The 20945-nt window shown below is 46.0% G+C and overlaps 1 protein-coding gene across 1 annotated transcript in view; it reads left to right on the plus strand.

The window, feature by feature from the left end:
* Positions 1–11914, plus strand: part of LOC142768372 (uncharacterized) — a 195831-nt gene extending 183917 nt beyond the window's left edge. Inside the window, exon 5 of the mRNA XM_075870343.1 lies at positions 11850–11914. Within this exon, the coding sequence (XP_075726458.1) occupies positions 11850–11914 (65 nt within the window). The remainder of the gene's footprint in view (positions 1–11849) is intronic.
* Positions 11915–20945: the final 9031 nt, after the last annotated feature.

The following is a 20945-nucleotide window of genomic DNA, read 5'->3' on the forward strand; positions in this document are numbered from 1 at the left end:
GTTGATATGTCACTTTAAAATAACCACAACGTTATGAGCTGGAGGTAAATTATGCCGTACGTGACTTCCGCTTTATGATTATCATGCTTGAATGTATCGTTTACTTTCGTCATCTATTGACGTCACGTGAGGCCACATTTAGTATATGTGAAGCTAGCGAAACGGCTTCGAGCACGCTAATAACATGGTATGTTGGCATATTCTAGCATGACATGCGTGTAATGATTATTATGTTTGCCCTAGTCATATACCTTCGTCATTCATTGACGTCACGTAACACCAAATTTGGTATATGAAGAGCTAGCGAAATGGCTGCGAGTGCATAATGGAGGGCCCTGTACACTCTAGCATGACGTTGACGCGTGCGTATGCTTGGCACAGCGACGCTATACGTTAGCAAAACGCGAAAACTCTGTAGTCTAGGCTCACGCCAGGCGCGACCAATGCTGCCAGCATCCATGGACACGGCCTGATGGCCACCGGCGCGAAATGCGACATGCTGCCAGCATCCATCGACACGGCACAATAGCCACCGGCGCGAAATGCGACATGCCGCATTTCACGCCGATGCGTTACCCAGACAGCACTGCGTTTCGCTGCTTTCGTGATGAAGGGACGCCGGACGCGCTGAAACGCGCATGCGTCAAAGCAACGCAGTGCCGTGCGCGCCTGCGAGTATATGGCAGGAACGGCGAGCGCGTGCGCAATGTCACTTCTAACTGTATTGGCGTCTTGACTGTGGCATGTATTTATGTTGTCACATGGGACGCATCTCATCATTATCATGTTTGAACCAGTCACTTACCTTCGCCATCCAATGACGTCATGTAATACCAAATTTGGCTTATGTGAAGCTAGCAAAACGTCCGCGAGCGCATCATGAGTGTGGCATGTATTCATGTTGTGACATGACAAGCATGTTGTCATCATGTTTGGATGTGCATTTACCTATGTCGTCCGTTCGCGTCACGTAATATTGAATTCCGTACATGTGAAGCTAATGAAACGGCTGCAAGTGCATCGTGAGCGTAGCATGTAGTCATGTTGTTACATGACACGCATCTCATGATTATCATGTTTGCACCAGTCAGGTACCTTCGTCATTCATTCACGTACCGTAATACCAAATTTGATATATGTGAAGCTAGGGAAATGGCCACGAGCGCATTATGAGTGGGGCATGTAGTCATGTTGTTACACGACACGCATGTTGTCATTATCATGTTTGGATGTGTCATTTACTTTTGTCGTACATTCACGTCACATACTACTGAATTTCGCACATGTGAAGCTTTGAGCTGGGAGCGCATCATGAGCGTAGCATATAGTCATGTTCTTACATCAAAGGCATCTCATGATTATTATGTTTGCACCAATCAGATACTTTCGTCATCCGTTCACGTACCGTAATACCAAATTTGGTATATGTGACGCTAGGAAAGTGGCTGAGAGCGCATTATGAGCGTGGCATGCAGTCATGTTGTTACATGACGCGCATAACATAATTTTCATGTTAGGGTCTGTCGCTTGTGTTGGCCATGCAATTATGTCACACCTCGCCAGTTTTGCAATATGTCATGTGCACGAAACCACCGCAGTAGCAGCATGATCAAAACATGTAAATCATAAAATTTATGTCACGCATTTCAAGATTTTTATGTTATGACTAGTAAGTTATGCTCGCCATGCAGTTATGTTATGCTATAATACCTAGTTTGGTAATGATGCCATTATCCAAACGGCCAGAAGAGCTAAGAGTTGTAGGCGGATAGATAGATAGATAGATAGATAGATAAATAGATAGATAGATAGATAGATAGATCGATCAATAGGTAGATAGATAGATAGATAGATAGATACCGTTAAAGTCACTGAAATTTGTAAAGAAGTGCATCGCATTTACCAAGGCGTAAGCCACACCATTGAGGCAGTCGTACTTGCTTGACTGTGACAGTACACTAAATTTTCGCATGAATCAGAAAGTTGCTCTTTTTACTTGTACCTCAAGAGCTTAGTGGCGTCTCCCTCGATATAAAGCGCTAATTGAGTGCAGTCTCTACCAGCCACAGCAGTGGAAAACGCATGCTATATAGGACTGCCTCCTGTAGTTGTACGAGTGCAGAATCTTGGTGCCTGCATACCCTTGATTGGCAAGAAAACGTGCCCGCGAGTATACCACTCTCAGTAAGCTCTCTATTCACAGTTCGCTGTTCTAATTCTGCCGATGATGTGGCGCCATGAACCCGGTTGCCCCAAGAAGTTTGTGCCTATCATTAAGAACTCACTGCAGAGGGCACAGACACATAATTACTTCAAAGAATTTGCCTCGCCATGTTCGCAGTGTAGACCGATGCGACTGATCTCCAGTCGGTGCTGCATCTACCCGGTGAAAATCGCCAGTAGTGCGATACATGGCACGAACCAGTATTACATAGGTAGGGCTCACCATTAATCACCAGTTTACGTGTATTTCTGTGGTCGAGGCAGCTACACCGAAGGTACGCCGAGTCTATGGAGCTGTCAGTAGGCCAAGGGAGCATGGTTGGCGCTGTTGCAGCAAAGCCCGTACTGCTGTGTACGGGCTTTGGCGACATTGGTCACTCTCGCACCGGTCACGAAGGATCAACCAGAGACACTTCCACAAGGGGATATTCGAATTATCATTGGGACCCTAAAGCGCTTGCCGATCACTGCAGCACTGGAATGACCTGGGGATGATGAAAAAAACCCTGCGGCACGTCGACTGCTTTGACCGCGCTCCGGGCGGAATAAAGCTGCTGGCTGGACTCCATTGTTAGTCGTTTTTGCCTGCTGTATCAGCAAAAAAAAACAGACTAGCCTCTAGCAGTCCCGCTGCCTTCACAGCCTGTCTCTCGGTAGAGCCACGGAACTGTGAACTCCAGCTTCTGCACTGCAACAGGTTGCTCAGTGAAAGCTCCCCGGGCGGCTGGTAGGAAGGCTGGTGGTGTACACAGTGGAGTCAGGTTAGGCTGAGGGCTCCACCACTGCAGCTTTCAACATCCTGGTTTTATTAGTGACTTGACAATTCAGACTCAAGTTCAAACTACGCGCGAAAAAAATTGAGTTTCCGCCTTTTGCAGCACAATGAAAGTCTCCCTCGCAAACTTAACACCTGCTTTTTTACCGGAAAGTGCTTCTATAGCGCTTGGCGAGCTTTTTTCTTTACTTCTGCCTAGGATTTTTGCAAATCAGAATCGCGGTTTACAATAGAATGAGAGCACGCTATGTATACAGTGACCAACAAGATGTATACAGTGGCCAACCTGGCTCGGGTGCTCTTCCACTATGTCTTGTTTATTTGTGTGAGCTGGTGGGATCAGCGAGAAGCAGCAATGCGTATTATATCATGGGCCCATACCTGCGCATCTCCTCAAGCGCGGGTTGTGTGTCACAGCGACGCCGATAAGCATACCCTTCAGCACACACGGACATCGCTAGCGTTCCTGCAGGACTCGTACCACGTTTGGACGATACACCAATGAGCATCCCTTGGAGGCCATGTCCTTCCTCTATCGGTAATAACAGCCCGTCTGTCGCCCGAAAAGGTCACGCTAGGGCCGCAGTGGCGCCACTCCCTGAATTGGCCCCTGTGCGTCTTCTCGGACATCCCACAGACTGCCAACCTTAACCCATAGTAGTAGTAGTAAACAACTTTATTATGCCAACCTTAACCCATAGATGCAGCGATAATCGCGTACTGGTATCAGCAGTTCAAATCACCGTGGTGAGCAAGACACGGCGTGAAAAATGTTTTCGGTTTCATTTGATATATTGCGCTAATTTTGAAAAGGGAAAAGGGTAGTACCGAACATACAAGGCAAACAGGAAAGAAAAAAATTTACTCGTGAAACACTAGAAGTCTTGATGATTTGAAAATGTAGGCGACAAGTTCGTGTGCAAAACATCTATTGCAATGTAAAATGCTGAAATTCATTTTTTTTGGCACCTTGTCTAAATTTTTCGTTTTGTGACTCTGCACCTGCGCAGCGTGCTGATGTAAGCAGGTGTGGATCTCCCTTCCATAAAGCTGATTGGTAGAGTATGCCTGTTATCGCCAATTTCTTGCTGTTTAGTTGCGCAACTCACAACGGTTCTCTGTCGAAACACCAACTCGCCCTACAGTCCACTCTCAACTCCAATACACTTGACTCCAAGGTGAGAGCATAATTATGCAATACGAGATAAGATATTTCAGCTGTTCCTAATAACTCCTGCCGCACAGATGTTCTCCCTCTTGTGTATAAGCAAAAAATATTCCTTACACCACATATGCTTTTAGATGAATCATCGTCTGCAGATGCCAAACATCCAATTTGAACTCGAGCGTCATCGTTGTTCCCGTTGGTTGTATGTATCACTAGCAATCGTAGCAGTGATCCTTCTAGGAACGCCAATAATGGCCTGAAGCAGAGGTTGGCAACCAACAGACCGCGGACCTTACATATACCGCGCCCCAATTCATGCGGCTGCTAATACGGACGACACTACTTTCGCCGTACCCTGTTACTACGTGCCTGAAGGCCGACATGACAGTTTTGACACCAATGGGTTTTTTATTTGAACTTTGTATTGAATTGTTTTGATTCTGGCCTGCAAAAGTGAATGAAGCTGACACTATCCGCTGGGTCGACTTCACGCAGAATTTGCCCACCTTTTAAAAATGCTGCTGATTCTTGCTCTAGAGGAGTGGTCTCAGCCGAAATTTTGAATACGCAGCGTCACTGACACAAATTTTATCGGCTAGGACAAACGTATAGCCGGTAATTAAAGCTTTCAATGGTTTCACACTGTGAAAAGAAACTGATGTGAAGCAAGGACACCTACTTTCAGCATAAAGCAGAACGAACAAAGGAGAAGTAAGAAATCATCATGCAGTGGCATACCATCTCTTTCGCGACTAAGGGGGCTAACTTAAGTCACTCGGCAGCGGGATATATATATATATATATATATATATATATATATATATATATATATATATATATATATATATATATATATATATATATATATATATATATATATATTGTAACGAGCACTGATGACTATGACCAGAGGAATGGGCTCTGGGGGCGAAAAGCTAGCTGGAAGGAGAGGAAGATGAAGTACAGAATAAGAACCGATGGCCCAGGATCGGGTGTTGTCCTTTTCTCTTCATTACAATGGCGCAGTCGACAATATATATATATATATGTGACGTATGAAGCGATGGTTAGGAGAAGTAAAGAAGGAAGAAGTGCAGAACGGAATAAACATGGCGTATGAGCCAGGCCACGTCTCTCAGTCTTCATAGCTTCACACGAGTCGACAGGATGAAGACCTGCCAGCCCCTTCATCAGTCGCTCATCATCTACGCAGTCCTCCGCATGACACCCTGAGCATACATGGTCTACCGTACAAGCTCCTAGCAATACGCATAGACCAGCGTTATGTCAGAAGCATCTACTGACCTTCCCATCCCCAAGTACACCGGAGCAGCGGAAGATGGACCCGTACAAGACTGGTTCGACCTGTTCGAGTTCCACGCTACCGCTGCATCTTGGTCGGAACGGGAGATGGTTACGAACTTCAGCGACTACGTTACTGGTGAGGCATTTGAATTCTACCTCACCCACATATTCGACAATGATGAGTCTTGGCAAAAGATAAAACAAGGAATGATCGTTTGGTTTAAAAACTACGATGACGAGTACGACGAAGACTTGCTTGTAACCCACCATCCACAGACAACTGCACTCAGTCGTCAATTTTACAGGCAGTCTTCAACCATTCGAACGCACAACAAGATTCGACCTCCGACAAAAGACGAAGTGGCACACGGGTTCAGTGGCAGACGACAACGCGTATTTTGGGAAAAACACAGCCATCGAGCGCGCCTCCCTTCTGCACGAAAGTCGGCATTTGCGAAGTCATCGCTTCAGCATATGACCCGAGACGTTTCCCAACCACCTGATGCCGTTCACTCTTCGTCTGGCATACGTGTTCCACCACCACGGTTTTCATCACGCGGTTCTTCAAGCGCTCCTAACGCTCACCACTTGCCTTATAAGGACGCCTTGCTCATGGTAGACCAGCTGACGCATGATGAAAATATCGAACAACGTCATGACTACTCGAAGAGTGAAAATCCTGGTTTTAAATCACTTCGCTCTTTCGTCCCTCACAACGCCCACCTCGCGTCTCACACGCCCACTACGGTCGGGATAAAGCTTCGGAACTCCGAATATACTCAGCCAAGTCCAGGGCCAACCGTCCACATTCATGCGTCAGAACAGCTTACCTCCAAAGTTGCGGACACAGAGAAACAGCCCCAACTGAAATCTGACGAAACCAAGCCTCTCGCAGCGTCACCGTCGATTTCACAGCAACCCGAGAGCCCAACCAACACAGGAGGCTCGGAAGAATCAACTCCGAAGCTCTGCCCTGTGCCAAGAACGCCCATCAAGAATGGCGTTGCAGCAGCCTTAGCAGATTTTTCTGCCAATTCTGGCGCACTATCTTCATTTCCTGACTCAAATCACGACACCTTAACAAGTATCAACTATTGCTTGTCACGTCAACCTACGAAGAAAAGCGGGCTCATGGTTCCAAAGGAAGTCCACCTCGTCAGACAGTGCAACATCAGCAATGCCAACAAAAGCAACAAGAGGAACCCCAACAGCTAAAACGCCCACACCAACATCGGCAACGAACAATTAAAACTACATCGCGAGGATACTTGCGGCCTGAAGAGTGTCGTGATCAACATACACTAAAGAAGACTGATTCCGCATCCGAGCTATCTTCGTAGGAAGAAAAGCCAAGGAACTTTTCCGCACCAACGTTAACGATTGCGCCTTCGGTCTGAACATCTGCGTCATCACCATAGTAAACTCCCCAAGAGCTACAATACAACCGCTCGTGCTCTGCAGGAACACAAGCAGCGCCTAATCAGCCACGATCAACGGGTGCGCCATTTGCATGCACGACGTTTGTATGACCCACGACAAAAAACGCGACGTCTACGAAACATTCAATCCTGCAAAGCGTTCCAACCTCGTTCGTTCTTTGCAAGAATACCGGCTGTATTTCCATCTGTTTCCATGTCCAAAGCGTTTTTGTGTTATCCAGGACGCAACCACCAGCCTCGCCCACCAGAACTCCTGCGTTGACCGGACTGCTGCACTTTCCCCTGAAGTCTTTGAAAGTTTACGGAACTCCCCTGGAGCATAGAGCCGAATGTGAATGATTGACATTTGTAACTTTTTAACCTCTACTTGTTAACTTTTTCTTGTTCGTAATCCATGCCTTCTTTCGGGGGGAGGGGAATCGTGTGACGTATGAAGCGATGGTTAGGAGAAGTAGAGAAGGAAGAAGTGCAGAACGGAATAAACATGGCGTATGAGCCAGGCCACGTCTCTCAGTCTTCATAGCGTCATATATATATATATATATATATATATATATATATATATATATATATATATATATATATATATATATATATATATATATATATATATATATATATATATATATATATATATATATATCCCGGCTGACAATAAACAAGAGAATAAACTGGTTTTGATACGGCATATTGTTTGCCATTGGTTCTTCGGCACTTAAAGGGCCACTCACTAGTTTGAAAATTTTGAGCTGACAAGCGCAATGCGTAGACGAGGCGTTCATGACCACGTCTGCCAAAATTTCCAACGCTACGCACCGCGGAAACGGATCAAATTTCAATTTGAATGCAGCTCCCACTCCCCTCCGCCGGCGCGCGTCTAGAGAATGAAGGCATGACGTGCGCGTATGAATGGCTCTACGTACACGGCAATTAAACGAATTTCCCAACGTACACGGCAAATTAAATTTAATGCGGCATGCGTAGTTTGTGTAATTTCTTGCTTGAAAATATCAATAAAACTCTAGATAAATAATGAGACGCAATAGGGATTGTGAGCGTCTTTTTTTCCATTTCTCTCCAGCGAATCCCAACAAGATGCGGTGCTAATGTGTCGGCGTTTTTTATGTGTTCGTATCCCTTTGGTCAGTGCATGGAGCAGACGACCAGCATAGAACGCTCTTACGCGTTCGCGCACTCATTGTGCTCATCTATTCTACCGCGTCTAAGCCAGCGTTTCCAAACGACCCCACAGAGACAGGCAGAAGACCACAAAAAAACGCAGAACATCAAAGCAACACCACTCGCGTGCATGGGGGTTGGACTTGTTTGGGCACGTTATGCGCACGTGACCTCTTGGTCGGATGCTAAAGAGGGTGGGGAAGAGATTTGGCTTGCGAAGACTATGCGAAGGAGCGGCAAGGGTTTCGAGCTCGCCTTCTTTGATACTCGTTTCGCGTCGCTTCAAAAAACCTGTTTTCTGCGCTCGTGATAATATTAATAATACCTTTTATTTCTTCAAATAAAACAGTACATGTAACTAGGCCTGCCAAAGCCAGTTGGTGGCTTGATTGGCAGAGCCTGGTTGACAGCAAAACAAATCGGACGCGTTACAAGATTGTATTTCATGGCCTAAGAGGGACGACAGGGCAAAAAACAACGTGCATATAAGATTAGAAACAACAGGGCATACAAGCAATAGTTACAAGCATTATACAATAGTTACAGCAATTGAAGGTGAAAAGGTGTAAAGAAAAAAAGAAAGAATTAGGACAAATGCTTCTTAAGCAAAGTACCACACTGGATGATTGTGCAGCACCATGCTTGCGAATGAGTGTATATGAAATAACACACGACATGCATTACAATTGTAGACATTACAATTGTGATGAACTGATTCAAAACACTTTTGTGGCAAAATGTTCCTCAACGGACATCCAACAACTTCCAAAGTCTATTTAAATTTGGTATAGGGCCTGGTGAGTGGCCCTTGAATTTTCTGTGTACACAAAATTGCCTGCTTGTTATATGACGTCACGTTGCTGAGGAGCATCTCCTAAATATAATTCAAGTAGGCTAGCTGCCAATCACACAAGTAGCGGGTATGTATATCAGCTGTCGAGAGGGATTAAGAGTTTAATAAAATATTTCGACTTGAAGCGTAACGGTATTTAGTAGCTTGTGCGCGTATTCATCTTTGTTAGCTCATACTTGTTGAGAGAGCGTGAAATCGACATAAATAGGCAGCGCTGCACGTGTGTGAAGCGCTACGTTTGCTATTCGAGATGTATTTTGATTTGTAAAGAAAAATTCAAGTTGAGCGAAAAATCAACTAGCCCAATCACTAACTAGACCTGCATAGTGGTAAAAGCCATGGTGTTTAACCTTCTCCCTGGTCCCGTGGGTCACATTGTGAAGCAAGCTTAAAAGCTCAGAGTTAATTTCCTCGTCCTCGACTAGCTTCAACACTACTTAAGGGGGGAGATGTTTGAGGGTGGGATTGGGTCCCCTCGATAACTCGAGTGCACGGTGGCAGCGTGAAGGAAGAGTCGTAGTCCGGAGAAGAGACACTTTATTGCAGCCTCAGGCTACTACTGCCCGAGTCCAAGCCCGAACATCCGCTCTTTTTTCAGATTCAAACATACCCTTTTAAACCCTCGGTTGAACAAAGAGTCTTCACAAACACTAATCACATGTTGGGACTAGCAACATCACAACCATTAGCAGAAACACCTTAATAACAGGTACTACATTGGTTAAAACCACGTTTGCAAATAAAACACGCAAAGGGATAGGTTCTGCGCGTGTGACCCTCTCTCCCATACCAGGCCGTGCGGCCTCCGTCGGCCGACTACCGTCGGCAGCCGTCCTCACGCTCGAGCGTATCAGCTCTCTCATTAAATGTTGCTTCGTAGAATCCTCCCTAAGAGCGGCGAGTACACCGTTGGGCTCCGTGCGCTTACCAGGTGTGCATGCGACAGCGAAGCGCCCCGAAATCCTAACAGCACTCGCTAATGACCTACAGCGGGGGAGGTTATGCTCATCTCCCTGCCGCCACTAAGTCTCGGTCAGCCAAGTGGTCCGCGTGCATGCCAACAATGGCATAAACTGAGACGTTGGCGCCTGACCCGCCTCTTGCCAGACGTTCTTTCGAGTAAGCTTTCTCCTTCTAATCCCGAACGGGCGCGACCTTGACGGCTCCGCTCGTGAACCGTGCGAACGAATAAGTCTCCTTTCTCTCCCATGCTCGGGTCTTCCGCGTTCGCCTTCCATAGCAGCAGCTTGCCACTTTGCAAGCTGCTGCTATGTGTTCAAGTTAGCATAAGCAAGGTTGATCAGGTTTCTTACAGACTAAAGTGGAAATAAATACTGTCCTTTCAGTACAGAAAAACTTAAACATCAAAAACGATTCGTCACACTCATCGGCTCACAACAGCTTCGACAGAGCAGCGGTGATGATATATTCTTTTCGAAGGAAATTATTTTCCGGTAGCAGCAAATAGTTTGACCGGTCCATAAAAAGTTTGCTCGTTCCCATTCATAAGTGGATCAACAAGTGACAGCAGAATAAAAGCATGAACAAGGGATGTAATATTATAGGGCCCCTGTTCAGCGCTTGCCAGCTCTGCAATACTACAGCAGAAGACGCAAAAGCATCGCACAGGCGCCCTGCGCTGCAAGGTGCCTTCAAGCAAAATAATCATAGTGGAAATGTTGGCGAAATTTTGCTTTCTTGTAACATTGCTTCGTAACCTTTTCATTCTCCCGTAAGAACAAAGTTGAGTGATTGATGATGTGGCAGAAAACTTCGTATTACTTGTTAGTTTCCTCAGCGTTCAGCAAAGAGTGATCATGGCGCACTGTCTAAAGTTGGGGGGGGGTCGCAGGGGGAATAAGGGGGCTTGCGCCCCCCTTCTCCCCCTGCCGCTGATACGTCTATAAAACCATGATCTGATCTGAAGGTTTCCTAAACGAACAAACAAAAAGAAACACTTAAGGCATAATATTTCAGATATTGCGTTAGTCGGGCGGAGAAGTCTGACCACGTTAACTGGAAATCGTAAGCACCTAATAGTAAGCAAACAGCCGTCCCGCCAAGGGTGTTCTATTATCTACCCAGATCTCTCAAGATTAAGGCATTGTCTTGCTAATAAAAAATAGCACTAATCATTTCGGAGCAAATAGAAATCAGCGATGAACTATAATATTGTGGAAATAATTGAAGTGAGCCGCAAATACGCTATTTAGTTATAAGCCAAATTAAACTTTTTTCAGGTATCGTATTTAATTTCTCAGTTCGTATAATTGGTTCATAGTCAGTATTCAAGGTGCATGGCCGTCCGCTAATTTTTCGTTTCTGCATAATGATCTGGAAGATGCACTGACATTCGCATTCTATATCGGCAGTGTTAATGAATGCTGTTGTTTTCACTGTGTAAACCAAGTCGAGAGCAATGTAACTGCGTAGTTTTCCCTACGCAGAAGCTAGCGGAGTGTTTAGGCTACACTTATTATTCGTAAATTCGAGAGCTGTGATTGTTGCTGAGCGCGGGACTTGTGCGTAGTGTGGCTGAGTGTATGTATGTGTGTGCGTGTACGTGTGGGAATGTGTGTGCGTGTCTGTGTTGGTTTTTGACGACTGACTTGGTTTTTGATGACAACAGCAGCCGGAGACTAGTTGTGTTGCATTACGGCATGTATTTACTCCCCACTTTTGCCGGAAAGCTAGGGTCTAAATGAAGGCTTCAATGAAAACGTCGCCGGCGCTCCATTTACATAATTTGCCGCAATACAAATCTGGTTCTACAGGGTGGGGAATGTAGTGTCACTGAAATTCCCTCCAGCTGACGCACAAATACGACCACGCCTCTGACTGTTGGCACATAGCAATGCCTACTGTAAAAACTGATGAATGTTCTATACTGTCTCTCTTTTCTTACAGATGAAGAGACGGCATTCGAGAGTGACTTCGACAACTCGACGGCAATGGAGTCAACTGTCGGTTAGTAGGCAACCAGGCTTTTCCTTTGCTTTCTGTCCTCTATAAATAGTGCTAAGTGGGTGCATGATATACGGTGTCTTAAAAGAAGCAGACTTTCTGGCGTATCAGGCATGTCTCCTTTCTTCCTTTGAGCAGATGTACCTTGTAGTATATTCTATAGTAGCGTCCGTGAATCGAGCAAGATGATGGTGGGTAGTGCGTAGTTTTACACAGAGTTCACAGCAGCATACATAGCGCTATGTATTTGTCTTTTTCTCATAAGTCTGTCGTAGCACAATGAACTTGTAAAATGGTTAATCCTTATAACATATTTCCAAAACTTGCCCGGGCAACTAGATGGGTAATAAACGAGAGAATTTCCGAGTTAATCACACATCCTATTCTTACCTTGGGAACATTTAAAGCACAAGACATGATCTCTTGTGGTCTTGTTGAGCTTTGATATAATGAAAATTCCTCAATAACAAGCAATAACTGCGTCTGGTCCTCACTCCTTTTTTATTGCAGTACTATCGAATTGGTAAATTGCATTCTACTGGATGAATAAAGTTTTATGGGCCTGCCTTCACTGTGCACTTATGAATGAACTTACCTGTGCACGCCTCGATAGCGTTCCGAACAGACATCAGGGCCAGTGCATACCTTATCAATGTGTGAGGTTATCCCTTTCATGGCTAAGAGAGCTATCGAACAAGAGCCGCTACCGTTTTGAGGTTCGAAAAATTGCCCCTGCGCATGTCGGAAACCCTAACAGCTATATAGGCTTTAGCGTTAGTGTGTCTATTTCTCGAAAAATGCAGGAGCCCCAAAGCTGGCGCTAAACGTTTTGCGTCAAACATCACACAACCCACTTAAGTGGGTTGTGCGACAATCCCCAGCCAAGACTAGAGTCACTTAAATGACGCTTTTTTTAATATACGGATGATTGAAACTTACTGTCAGCGTCCGATAAAACAGTGCCAACCTTTCACGATACGGACCGTTCCCTTATCAACATGCATAGACAGGCGCGTTCACCCTTTTTGGCAGCTTTGCGCTTATATAGCTTATGGTGATAAGTAGACAGAATGCAATATACCATAACTAAGGCTTGTCGCTGGTTGGACTTCATTTGACGCTGATCGGACAAATCATAACGAGATATATTGTAATGAACATGCGGAAAGAAGCGCCCCGCCGTGGTAGTCTAGTGGCTAAGGTACTCGGCTGCTGACCCGCAGGTCGCAGGTTCAAATCCCGGCTGCGGCGGCTGCATTTCCTGTGGAGGCGGAAATCTTGTAGGCCCGTGTGCTCAGATTTGGGTGCACGTTAAAGAACCTCAGGTGGTCGAAATATCCGAAGCCCTCCACTACGGCGTCTCTCATAGTCATATAGTGGTTTTGGGACGTAAAACTTCACATATTAATAATGCGCAAAGGAGCTTGCAATAAGCAAAATTCTAGAAACGAAAGTATCCACATTCTGCAACCTGCACACGCGGGACGAGACGGCATGTCGAACAAACATTGTAAGGAATGCGATCAATTTTTTCGGACGCAATGACTTCGACTTTTGACTTTTGCTCGACTTCCACGAGTTCCCTTGGCGTCTAATCTTTGTGCAGGAAGAGCACCATACTATGCCTGGAAAAGGCGTATCGCATTGCTCCCATGTTTGTTTGTATTTGATTCACATACGATAGTACTCTATAAACATCAGGGTCAAATGGCCAAGCAACTTGTGGCCACTAAAGTGATATGTGCCACTCATTAGCTACCATTGCGTGAAAACGAAGTAAACTTCTCTTTGTTTTGTTTCTCTTTAATTTTATTTCTCTTTTTGTCATGTTCAGTTTTCTGTGCCCTTTTCATGTGTATTTGCTTTTTGTGCTTGTTATGTCGTTATTTATTTCATTTAACTTTTCTATTCGCTTTGGGTCGACCTTTATTCTTTCTTTCTGTATGTCTCTATTTTGTAGTACTTCTCAACCCAGTGCTCGATTGCATTCCATTCTATCGCGGCTAGTCTTCGTTTAACGCCCGCATCTGCTTCTCTCGGCCTCGCGTGATTTTTGTGGCGCATGCTCTCCTGCGGAGTCGTAGATCATTTTGCCAATAGTTTAAATGAGCTTCTCGAACATGCGGCCGGGAAGTTTCTGGGCTGCGGCCCACACATGACTGCCTTTTTCTCACGTTCATTTTCTTAAGAAGTGTGTGCTTGTTGAACAGAGTCACGACGGATATAAAGCATTGTTTAACCATGTACTGAAGTAAAACTGCGATTTGCAATCTACGTTTCCGAATCGAGGCTGGATTCAGTTATTTGGGCAACCGATATGGAGACTTTTTTGAAATCCGAACGCCAAAGTTTCTTCTGATATGACGCTTGCATAAGCTATGAGCAAGCTTATTTTTTTTTCTTTCGAAATGTAACAATGTGTACAAGCTGACCCCCCGCCCCATACTCGTTCCCAGTTGTGGCCCTTGCGGCCTCAATCGCGTCAGTTCGGCCCGCTGGCTGATGTAAGTTTGAGTCCGCCGGCTCAAACACCTTCGGTCTTCAAAACTTCCATCATCACATATTCCCCCAATACCCTTGCCTGTTAACTGTACCCGAAAAATAGTCGTTTTAATGATTACGTCACTAAGCGTTCCTAGTTCGGTACGCAGACGATTAGTTAAGTGACGCGGACAATCTGAGCAGGGATGCACGCAAGTGCCTTGCTACTTTGGCCGAGCGAAATTTCATATGCCAGGTTGGTGCGCGAGTTCATAAGCGCAGATCCAGAATTCCTAATGGGGCGTTCTGAAGAAAATGTTTGAAACGTACCTCACTATCGCAAGGCTCCGATACAGTATAGATAATAGTAAATATTAGCGAGGTTGACGAGGGCAGCGTGCTCACAAGCGGCAACACTTACCTTCTGAGTGGACATGCGCAAGGCCCACTTTACTACTACTGCACTCGCTGACGCGCTTTAATGATTGTTCGGCTGGAATCTGAAACTCTGTACTTCCATGGCACACTTCAAATACTCTCCTCAGGGTACATCAGCCCGAGCACGGTTGCAGGATGTATATTAAGAGCAGTGTGGGTTTTTCACATGGCACACTAACAACAATTTCAACGAAAACAAACGCTTCTCGCATCTCGTGATGCCATCTATCGATACGAACATCGCGACTAGCGCTTGCATTTTGTGCTAGTACTCATCCCGTATTCGGTGTGGTATAAGTGGTATGTAGCAATTTCAGTGAAAGCCATATCGGACTACCGCGGATGAAGTTAAGCTACGTGTCAGGGTGCAAAACATTGTTCCCATGGTATGGCGGACTTGCTGAATTTTCATTCTTTAGATATTTTGCTCCTAAGAAAGTTGTAAATTATGTTTTACTCTTAAAGGGGCACTGCCACAATTTTTGAGCATGGTCAGGAAACGCTGCCCATTGGTAGTAAAGGCTCCCGAGAACACGGGAGCCAAATGTGATAGCGCAGCACGTGGCCTAGAATTCACAATAAAGTATCAGTCAGCTAAAATTGCTTTGTCTGCATTCGATTAGTGACGGAAGACCCTCGAAAATCCCACGTAGATTACCCTTGAACATGGGGCGCTGCTCGGTTGTTACAGAGATTGCCACGAGAGGCCGTCACTGGTCCACGCGTGTACACGTGATCCCACTAAAAAGATGCGTATTCGAAGAGAAAAAAAGGAAAGTGCTCAAAGTCACGAAGTGCACGTGACGTTTTTTGTTTGCCCCTCCCAACTTTCCCTGTTTAGCTACCAGTGCTTTTGTCGGCATGACATAAGAGAGAATGCGATTGCAGCGTGTGACAAATCTTTGTAACTCCGCTCGTGCTAGTACTATTTGTGCCTTTTTGTCCGTGCACAAAGAATCTTTTGTGAGAAGAAAGCTTTTTTGGCTGTAAAGGCCTTTGCTGCGTTTCTCATTCACGCAAGCGTCCCTCCTAATGAGTGTGATCCTTTGGAATCTATTAGAAGTAAGCAATATATTTTCTGCGCTGTTTGTTCCTCAAATTCTTTTTTTATTTGTGAGAAAAGTATACCACATGCAAATTTTTGAAGCATCACGACGAAATCAAAGCGACAGATACTGGGCCTTTATTGTGCGTACGTCAACAGTACTTGACCGCTGCACTGTGGGAAATAAGAGTAAAGAGCGCACATTATTTTGTACCTAATTCAGGAAGCCAGTCGGAGTTAGGAACAGAACCTGGTAAGTACATACATGCAGCTACCACTGTCGGCCTAACGCGCTTACACGGCGACATTTTACGAAAAGACGCTTTGTTGCAGATGATACTGAGTAAGTATGCATCTCGCTATTATTAGGTTTCTTCGCACATGACCAATCAAATCGTCTTCGCAGGCTTGTTTCTTCTGATTATTCAGTGGCTGAAGCCTGCTTAGAAGTGAAGGTGGACAAAACGATGCTGCCACACACGCATAATATATCAGACACGAGTATCGTCCCTTCTTTCAAACTGTTTTCAATGATACGAATGCGATAAAGTTCTCTCGATGAAAAACTTACGGCAACCAACAACAATTTCCTAACAGGAGGAACTTTCCTCTCTGGAGGTGGTCTGCTTTCGCGGAACGGGACTTTCCCGCAATATTTTTAGGGTCACGTTTGTTGTGAACAGGAGGGCGAGCTACGAAGGGAGGGGATATTACAGAGGTGCGTCGGGAGAGAACGCGACGGAGAGATGACAGTGAGGGGATAACGGTGGTGGGAAGGGTCCCACCATCGCTTTCTCTTTCTCGGCGCGCCAGTGGTGCGCAGTCACCGTTCGCACCCCCACGTTCTGTTTTTTGCGCGATAGTATCAAATTAGGGCATTCCCCACACAAGCTACGAAAAGCTTCTCGAGAGTCTTCACCACGAAGGGAAACAGTTGAGTGCCTCTATCGGTGAAAGCGACGTCGAAATGCGTCATCGCGTTGTGTAAAAAAGAAAGACATGCGAAAGACACAACGAACAATGTTACACATCTCGGAAGCCGCTCAAATTGGGACGTGAATCTTCGAAGAACGCATAACAAAGTCAAAACTTCACTCACTCACGAAGGACGCCTGTGTTCTTTAATGAGCACCTGAACTCAGCTGTGAAGCAGCTGCTATTGCAAGTCCATTCCGAAAAAGAAAGTTCAGAACTGGCTTTTCATGTGCACGCAAATATCATTGCAACAACGGAATGAATTCGCTGCGGTTGTGCACAATCACACCGCCCAGCACATTCAAAAGATGCAGTGATTCATACAGTCCAGTTCCATGCTTTTATCTTTTGTTCAAGTTGGCTCAGTCTCCCAATGATGTCAATCAGATATTCAAATATCTCCCAGGTATCAAGCTCACATGCTTTGTTTGAAGATGGATAGATTAATATGTGAGGTTTAACGTCCCAAAACCATCGTAAGATTATAAGAGACGTCATAGTGGAGGACTCCGGAAGTGTCGATCACCTCGGGTTCTTGATCACGCATGCAATTATAAGCACACGGGCCTACAGCATTTTTGCCACAATCGAAAATGCAGACGCTGCAGTCTGAATTGGATTCCGCGACGTACGGGTAAGCAACAGAATACCTTAGACACTAGAACACTGCGGCGGGGCTTCAGTTGAAGAATTACTGCTCAAGAAACAAAGAGGACAAATCTTGGGTTCTTTAGATACTATAGATATTAGTTTGATATAATTAGGTTAACCGTGACAAGGAATAACAAACCTATATGAGCGTGTTGGCTATCATAGTTTGTTTTTAATCGAAGCTTCACGTCAATGTGGTGGCGTTGCTATCTTGGTTAGAAATGAATGAAAATATTAAATTTTAACGGAAATGGCAAACATTACGAGTGATATTGAGTGTTTGTGTGTATTACCCTCTTCACCACCCCCCAACACGTTTTCTGTGTTGCAAATAGACTACCAGACAGAAATTCGACGACTTCATTGATCATTTATATGGGCTGTGTAAATAGCGAAATTCCTGAACTATTATTTTGTGCTTATGGTAAGATAAATGTATTGCGACCTTCCCACAATGGGGAAGCCCTCCTGAACAATGTTGATTGAAATGATTGTACGCTTTTAGAAAACACTGCAAGCGACGCGCCTCACATCTTGAACGGGGTACCTGCTGTCACAAACCAGTGCTCAAAAAAGGGCGCACCGCCGAATTCTCGCGACCAATCGCTAAAGAGACGGCACAAAGTCAACGATAAAGAAGTAAACAAGCATCCAAAGGCTCCCCGGGTGCGCCGTCCCTCCCCCCTCGGAAGCGTAGTCTCGCCGACTAACCTCCTCACATCGGCGACTGAGCAAGCCCTGGAAGGTTCTCGAGGGAAAGGGGCGTGGTGATGCAGAGTTGCGTCATCTGTCGCGGACGGTCCTTGAGCCATTTCGCGCTTTCCCCAGCCTTCGCTGCGTATCGCGCCAACAAAACGATGAGAATTTTCTGGAATCTAGCGCGGAAGCTATTTAACCGAACAGCAGAGATGGGAGATCAGGAGAAGAAAAAGTATGCGCCAGAGTGCGTAGGGTGTTCCGCCGTGTCGTCGGCGAAGGTTTTGTCCTCAGTGACAAAGCAGGAGATGAAAGAGTTTCGCGCCAGTGTGCGCAGGGTCTTCCGCCGTGTGGGCGAAGCCTTTTGTCTTCAGTGACGGATGAGAAAAAGGAATATTGCGTACGGTCTTCCGCTGTGTGGGCGAAGCCTTTTGTACTCAGTGACAAAGGAGAAGACATATTGCGCCAGAGTGCGTAGCGTGTTCCGCCTTGTCAGCGAACCCTTTTTTTCCCAGTGACAAAGGAGAAGAAGAGGATTTCCACCTCAGGGGTGAAGACTCGTGCTACAAGAAAGAGTGTGTGTCTACCGCCAGCGAGCGAAGACGCGTGGCAACAGCTGCGCGTGGGAAGCCAACGCGCTACCGGCGAAGAAGTTTGGTGCTTGGAGAGCAGCCAATTGAAGAGGCGAGGTGTCGCAAAATGAGCGCTCAAAAAAGGTTGCGCCGCCAAATACTCGTGACGAAGCGCCGAGAGGTCAATGATAAAAAAAGAAAACAAGCATCCAAAGACTCCCCGGGTGCACGTCCCTCTCCTTTCGGAAGCGTAGGTTCGCCGTCGAACCTCCTCGCATCGGCGGCCGAGCAAGCCCTAGAACGTTTTCGATGGAAAAGGGCGTGGTGATGCAAGGTTGCGTCATCCGTCGCGGATGGCCTTCGTACTGTCTCGTGCTTTCCCCAGCCTTCGCTGCGTATCGCGCCGACAAAATGATGAGAATTTTCTGAAATCTCGCGCGGAAGGTATTTAACCGAGCAGCAGAGATGGGAGATCAGGAGATGAAGGAAGTTAGCGCCAGAGTGCGCAGGGTATCCCGCCGTGTCTGTCGGTGAAGGTTTTGTCTTTAGTGACAAAGCAGGAGAAGAAGAAGGTATGTGCCAGAGTGCGTAGGGTGTTCCACCTTGTGGGCGAAGCCTTTTGTCTTGCGTGACAAAGGAGAAGAAGAAGAGTATTTCCACTTGAGGGGCGAAGACTCGAGCTACAGGCAAGAGTGTGTGTTTACCGCTATCGAGCGAAGACGCGTGGCAACAGCTGCGTGTGTGAAGCCGACGTGTTTCCGGCGAAGAAGTTTGAAGCTTGGAGAGCGGCCAATTGAAGACGCGAGGTTTCCTGGAAGAGAAACTTCGCAAGCTGCGGAACGACAACAACGCTGGACTTTGAGTGAGTGATTTTCGGAAGAGTATCATTGAGAATTTTGTCTGAATGATACTTTTCTTTGGACTGAATAAGTTTTCTAACTCTTTAGTCTCTAAGTGTCTTGGTTGTTCGATGCATGCGACTGCATTGTAGTGCGTATTGTTGCCTGTGTCCGTTGTTTCGAGTGTGGCTGATTGTACTGTGGAGTACGTTGTTGTAATGGTTACTTATTGTATTCAACAATTGTCGAGTGTGCATATTTGTGTATCGTTTTGATCTGCCATATTGGAGAATATAATTTTGTTTTGTTTATCGACTCTCGGCTCTTACTTGTTCTTCGGGCCGTAGCCGGCGTCCGCTGGCGCACCAAATAGGACCACTTCTAAATCGTCCACGCTTTCGTGGTGCAGTTCGGGGGGCCGATATTTCGGTCCTTGGAATTAGCCCGGCGATCGCCTCTGAAATTAACGGGACCCGTGACACCTGCTTGGCGCGTTTATTACAAACATAAGCACGGAATGCGTGATATGAGATGCCTTACGCTCTGGTATGAGCAACCATTCTTTTCTGCTTACTTGATCGTCCCGCAGGTCGGGGGATTGAATGTGGGCTGCAGCGGCTGCCTTTCCAATGGAAGCGGAAATGTTATAAGCCCGTGTGCTCAGAATTTGGTGGACGTTAAAAAACCATACCCCGACAGTTGCCAAGGGGATATGGGGCTGTTTCAAGCAGTTTTATACAGCTTTTTTTCTCTGTCCCAGCCACTTACTGTACAACTGTACGTGGTAAATAAACTAAACTCAAAACTCAAAACGCCATGTGGCCGAAATTTGCGGAGCCCTCACGAATGGCGTCTCTCATAATCATATCGTCACGGGGTCGTGACGTGGCCAAAGACAGGAGACTTCGTGTTGGGATTTAACTTTTTATTTGGGCGAACCTGTGCCCGGTAAACGGAAAGTCCAACAACCGAAGCAGTCTTGCACAAATAGCAGTCTCGGACTGATAGCGGCGAACGGAGCGTCGGTCTTCGATCAACGACAACTGACAAGCGCGTCGGCATTTATACTCTTGCCGTCGAATGTTCTAGCGTTATCGCTGGCGGTGGCGTAGGTTCTAGAACAATCTGCACCGTTCGCACAGTGGGCGTGATCTTATCGAAATGATCTACTACAGTCCGGAACCTTCTCGAAAACTTCAGGCGCGGTTTGCGCTGAGAATCGTGTGGTGTTTTGGGACGATAACAAAAACTTGGGAAATGGAACGTGGCAATATGGTAGTTTTGGGACGTTAAACCCCACATATAGATCAATACCTACATGATCGTGAGAACACCAGTAAAA

The sequence above is a fragment of the Rhipicephalus microplus genome, chromosome 8, assembly GCF_043290135.1.
Source record: "Rhipicephalus microplus isolate Deutch F79 chromosome 8, USDA_Rmic, whole genome shotgun sequence".
Classification (NCBI taxonomy): Eukaryota; Metazoa; Arthropoda; class Arachnida; order Ixodida; family Ixodidae; genus Rhipicephalus; species Rhipicephalus microplus.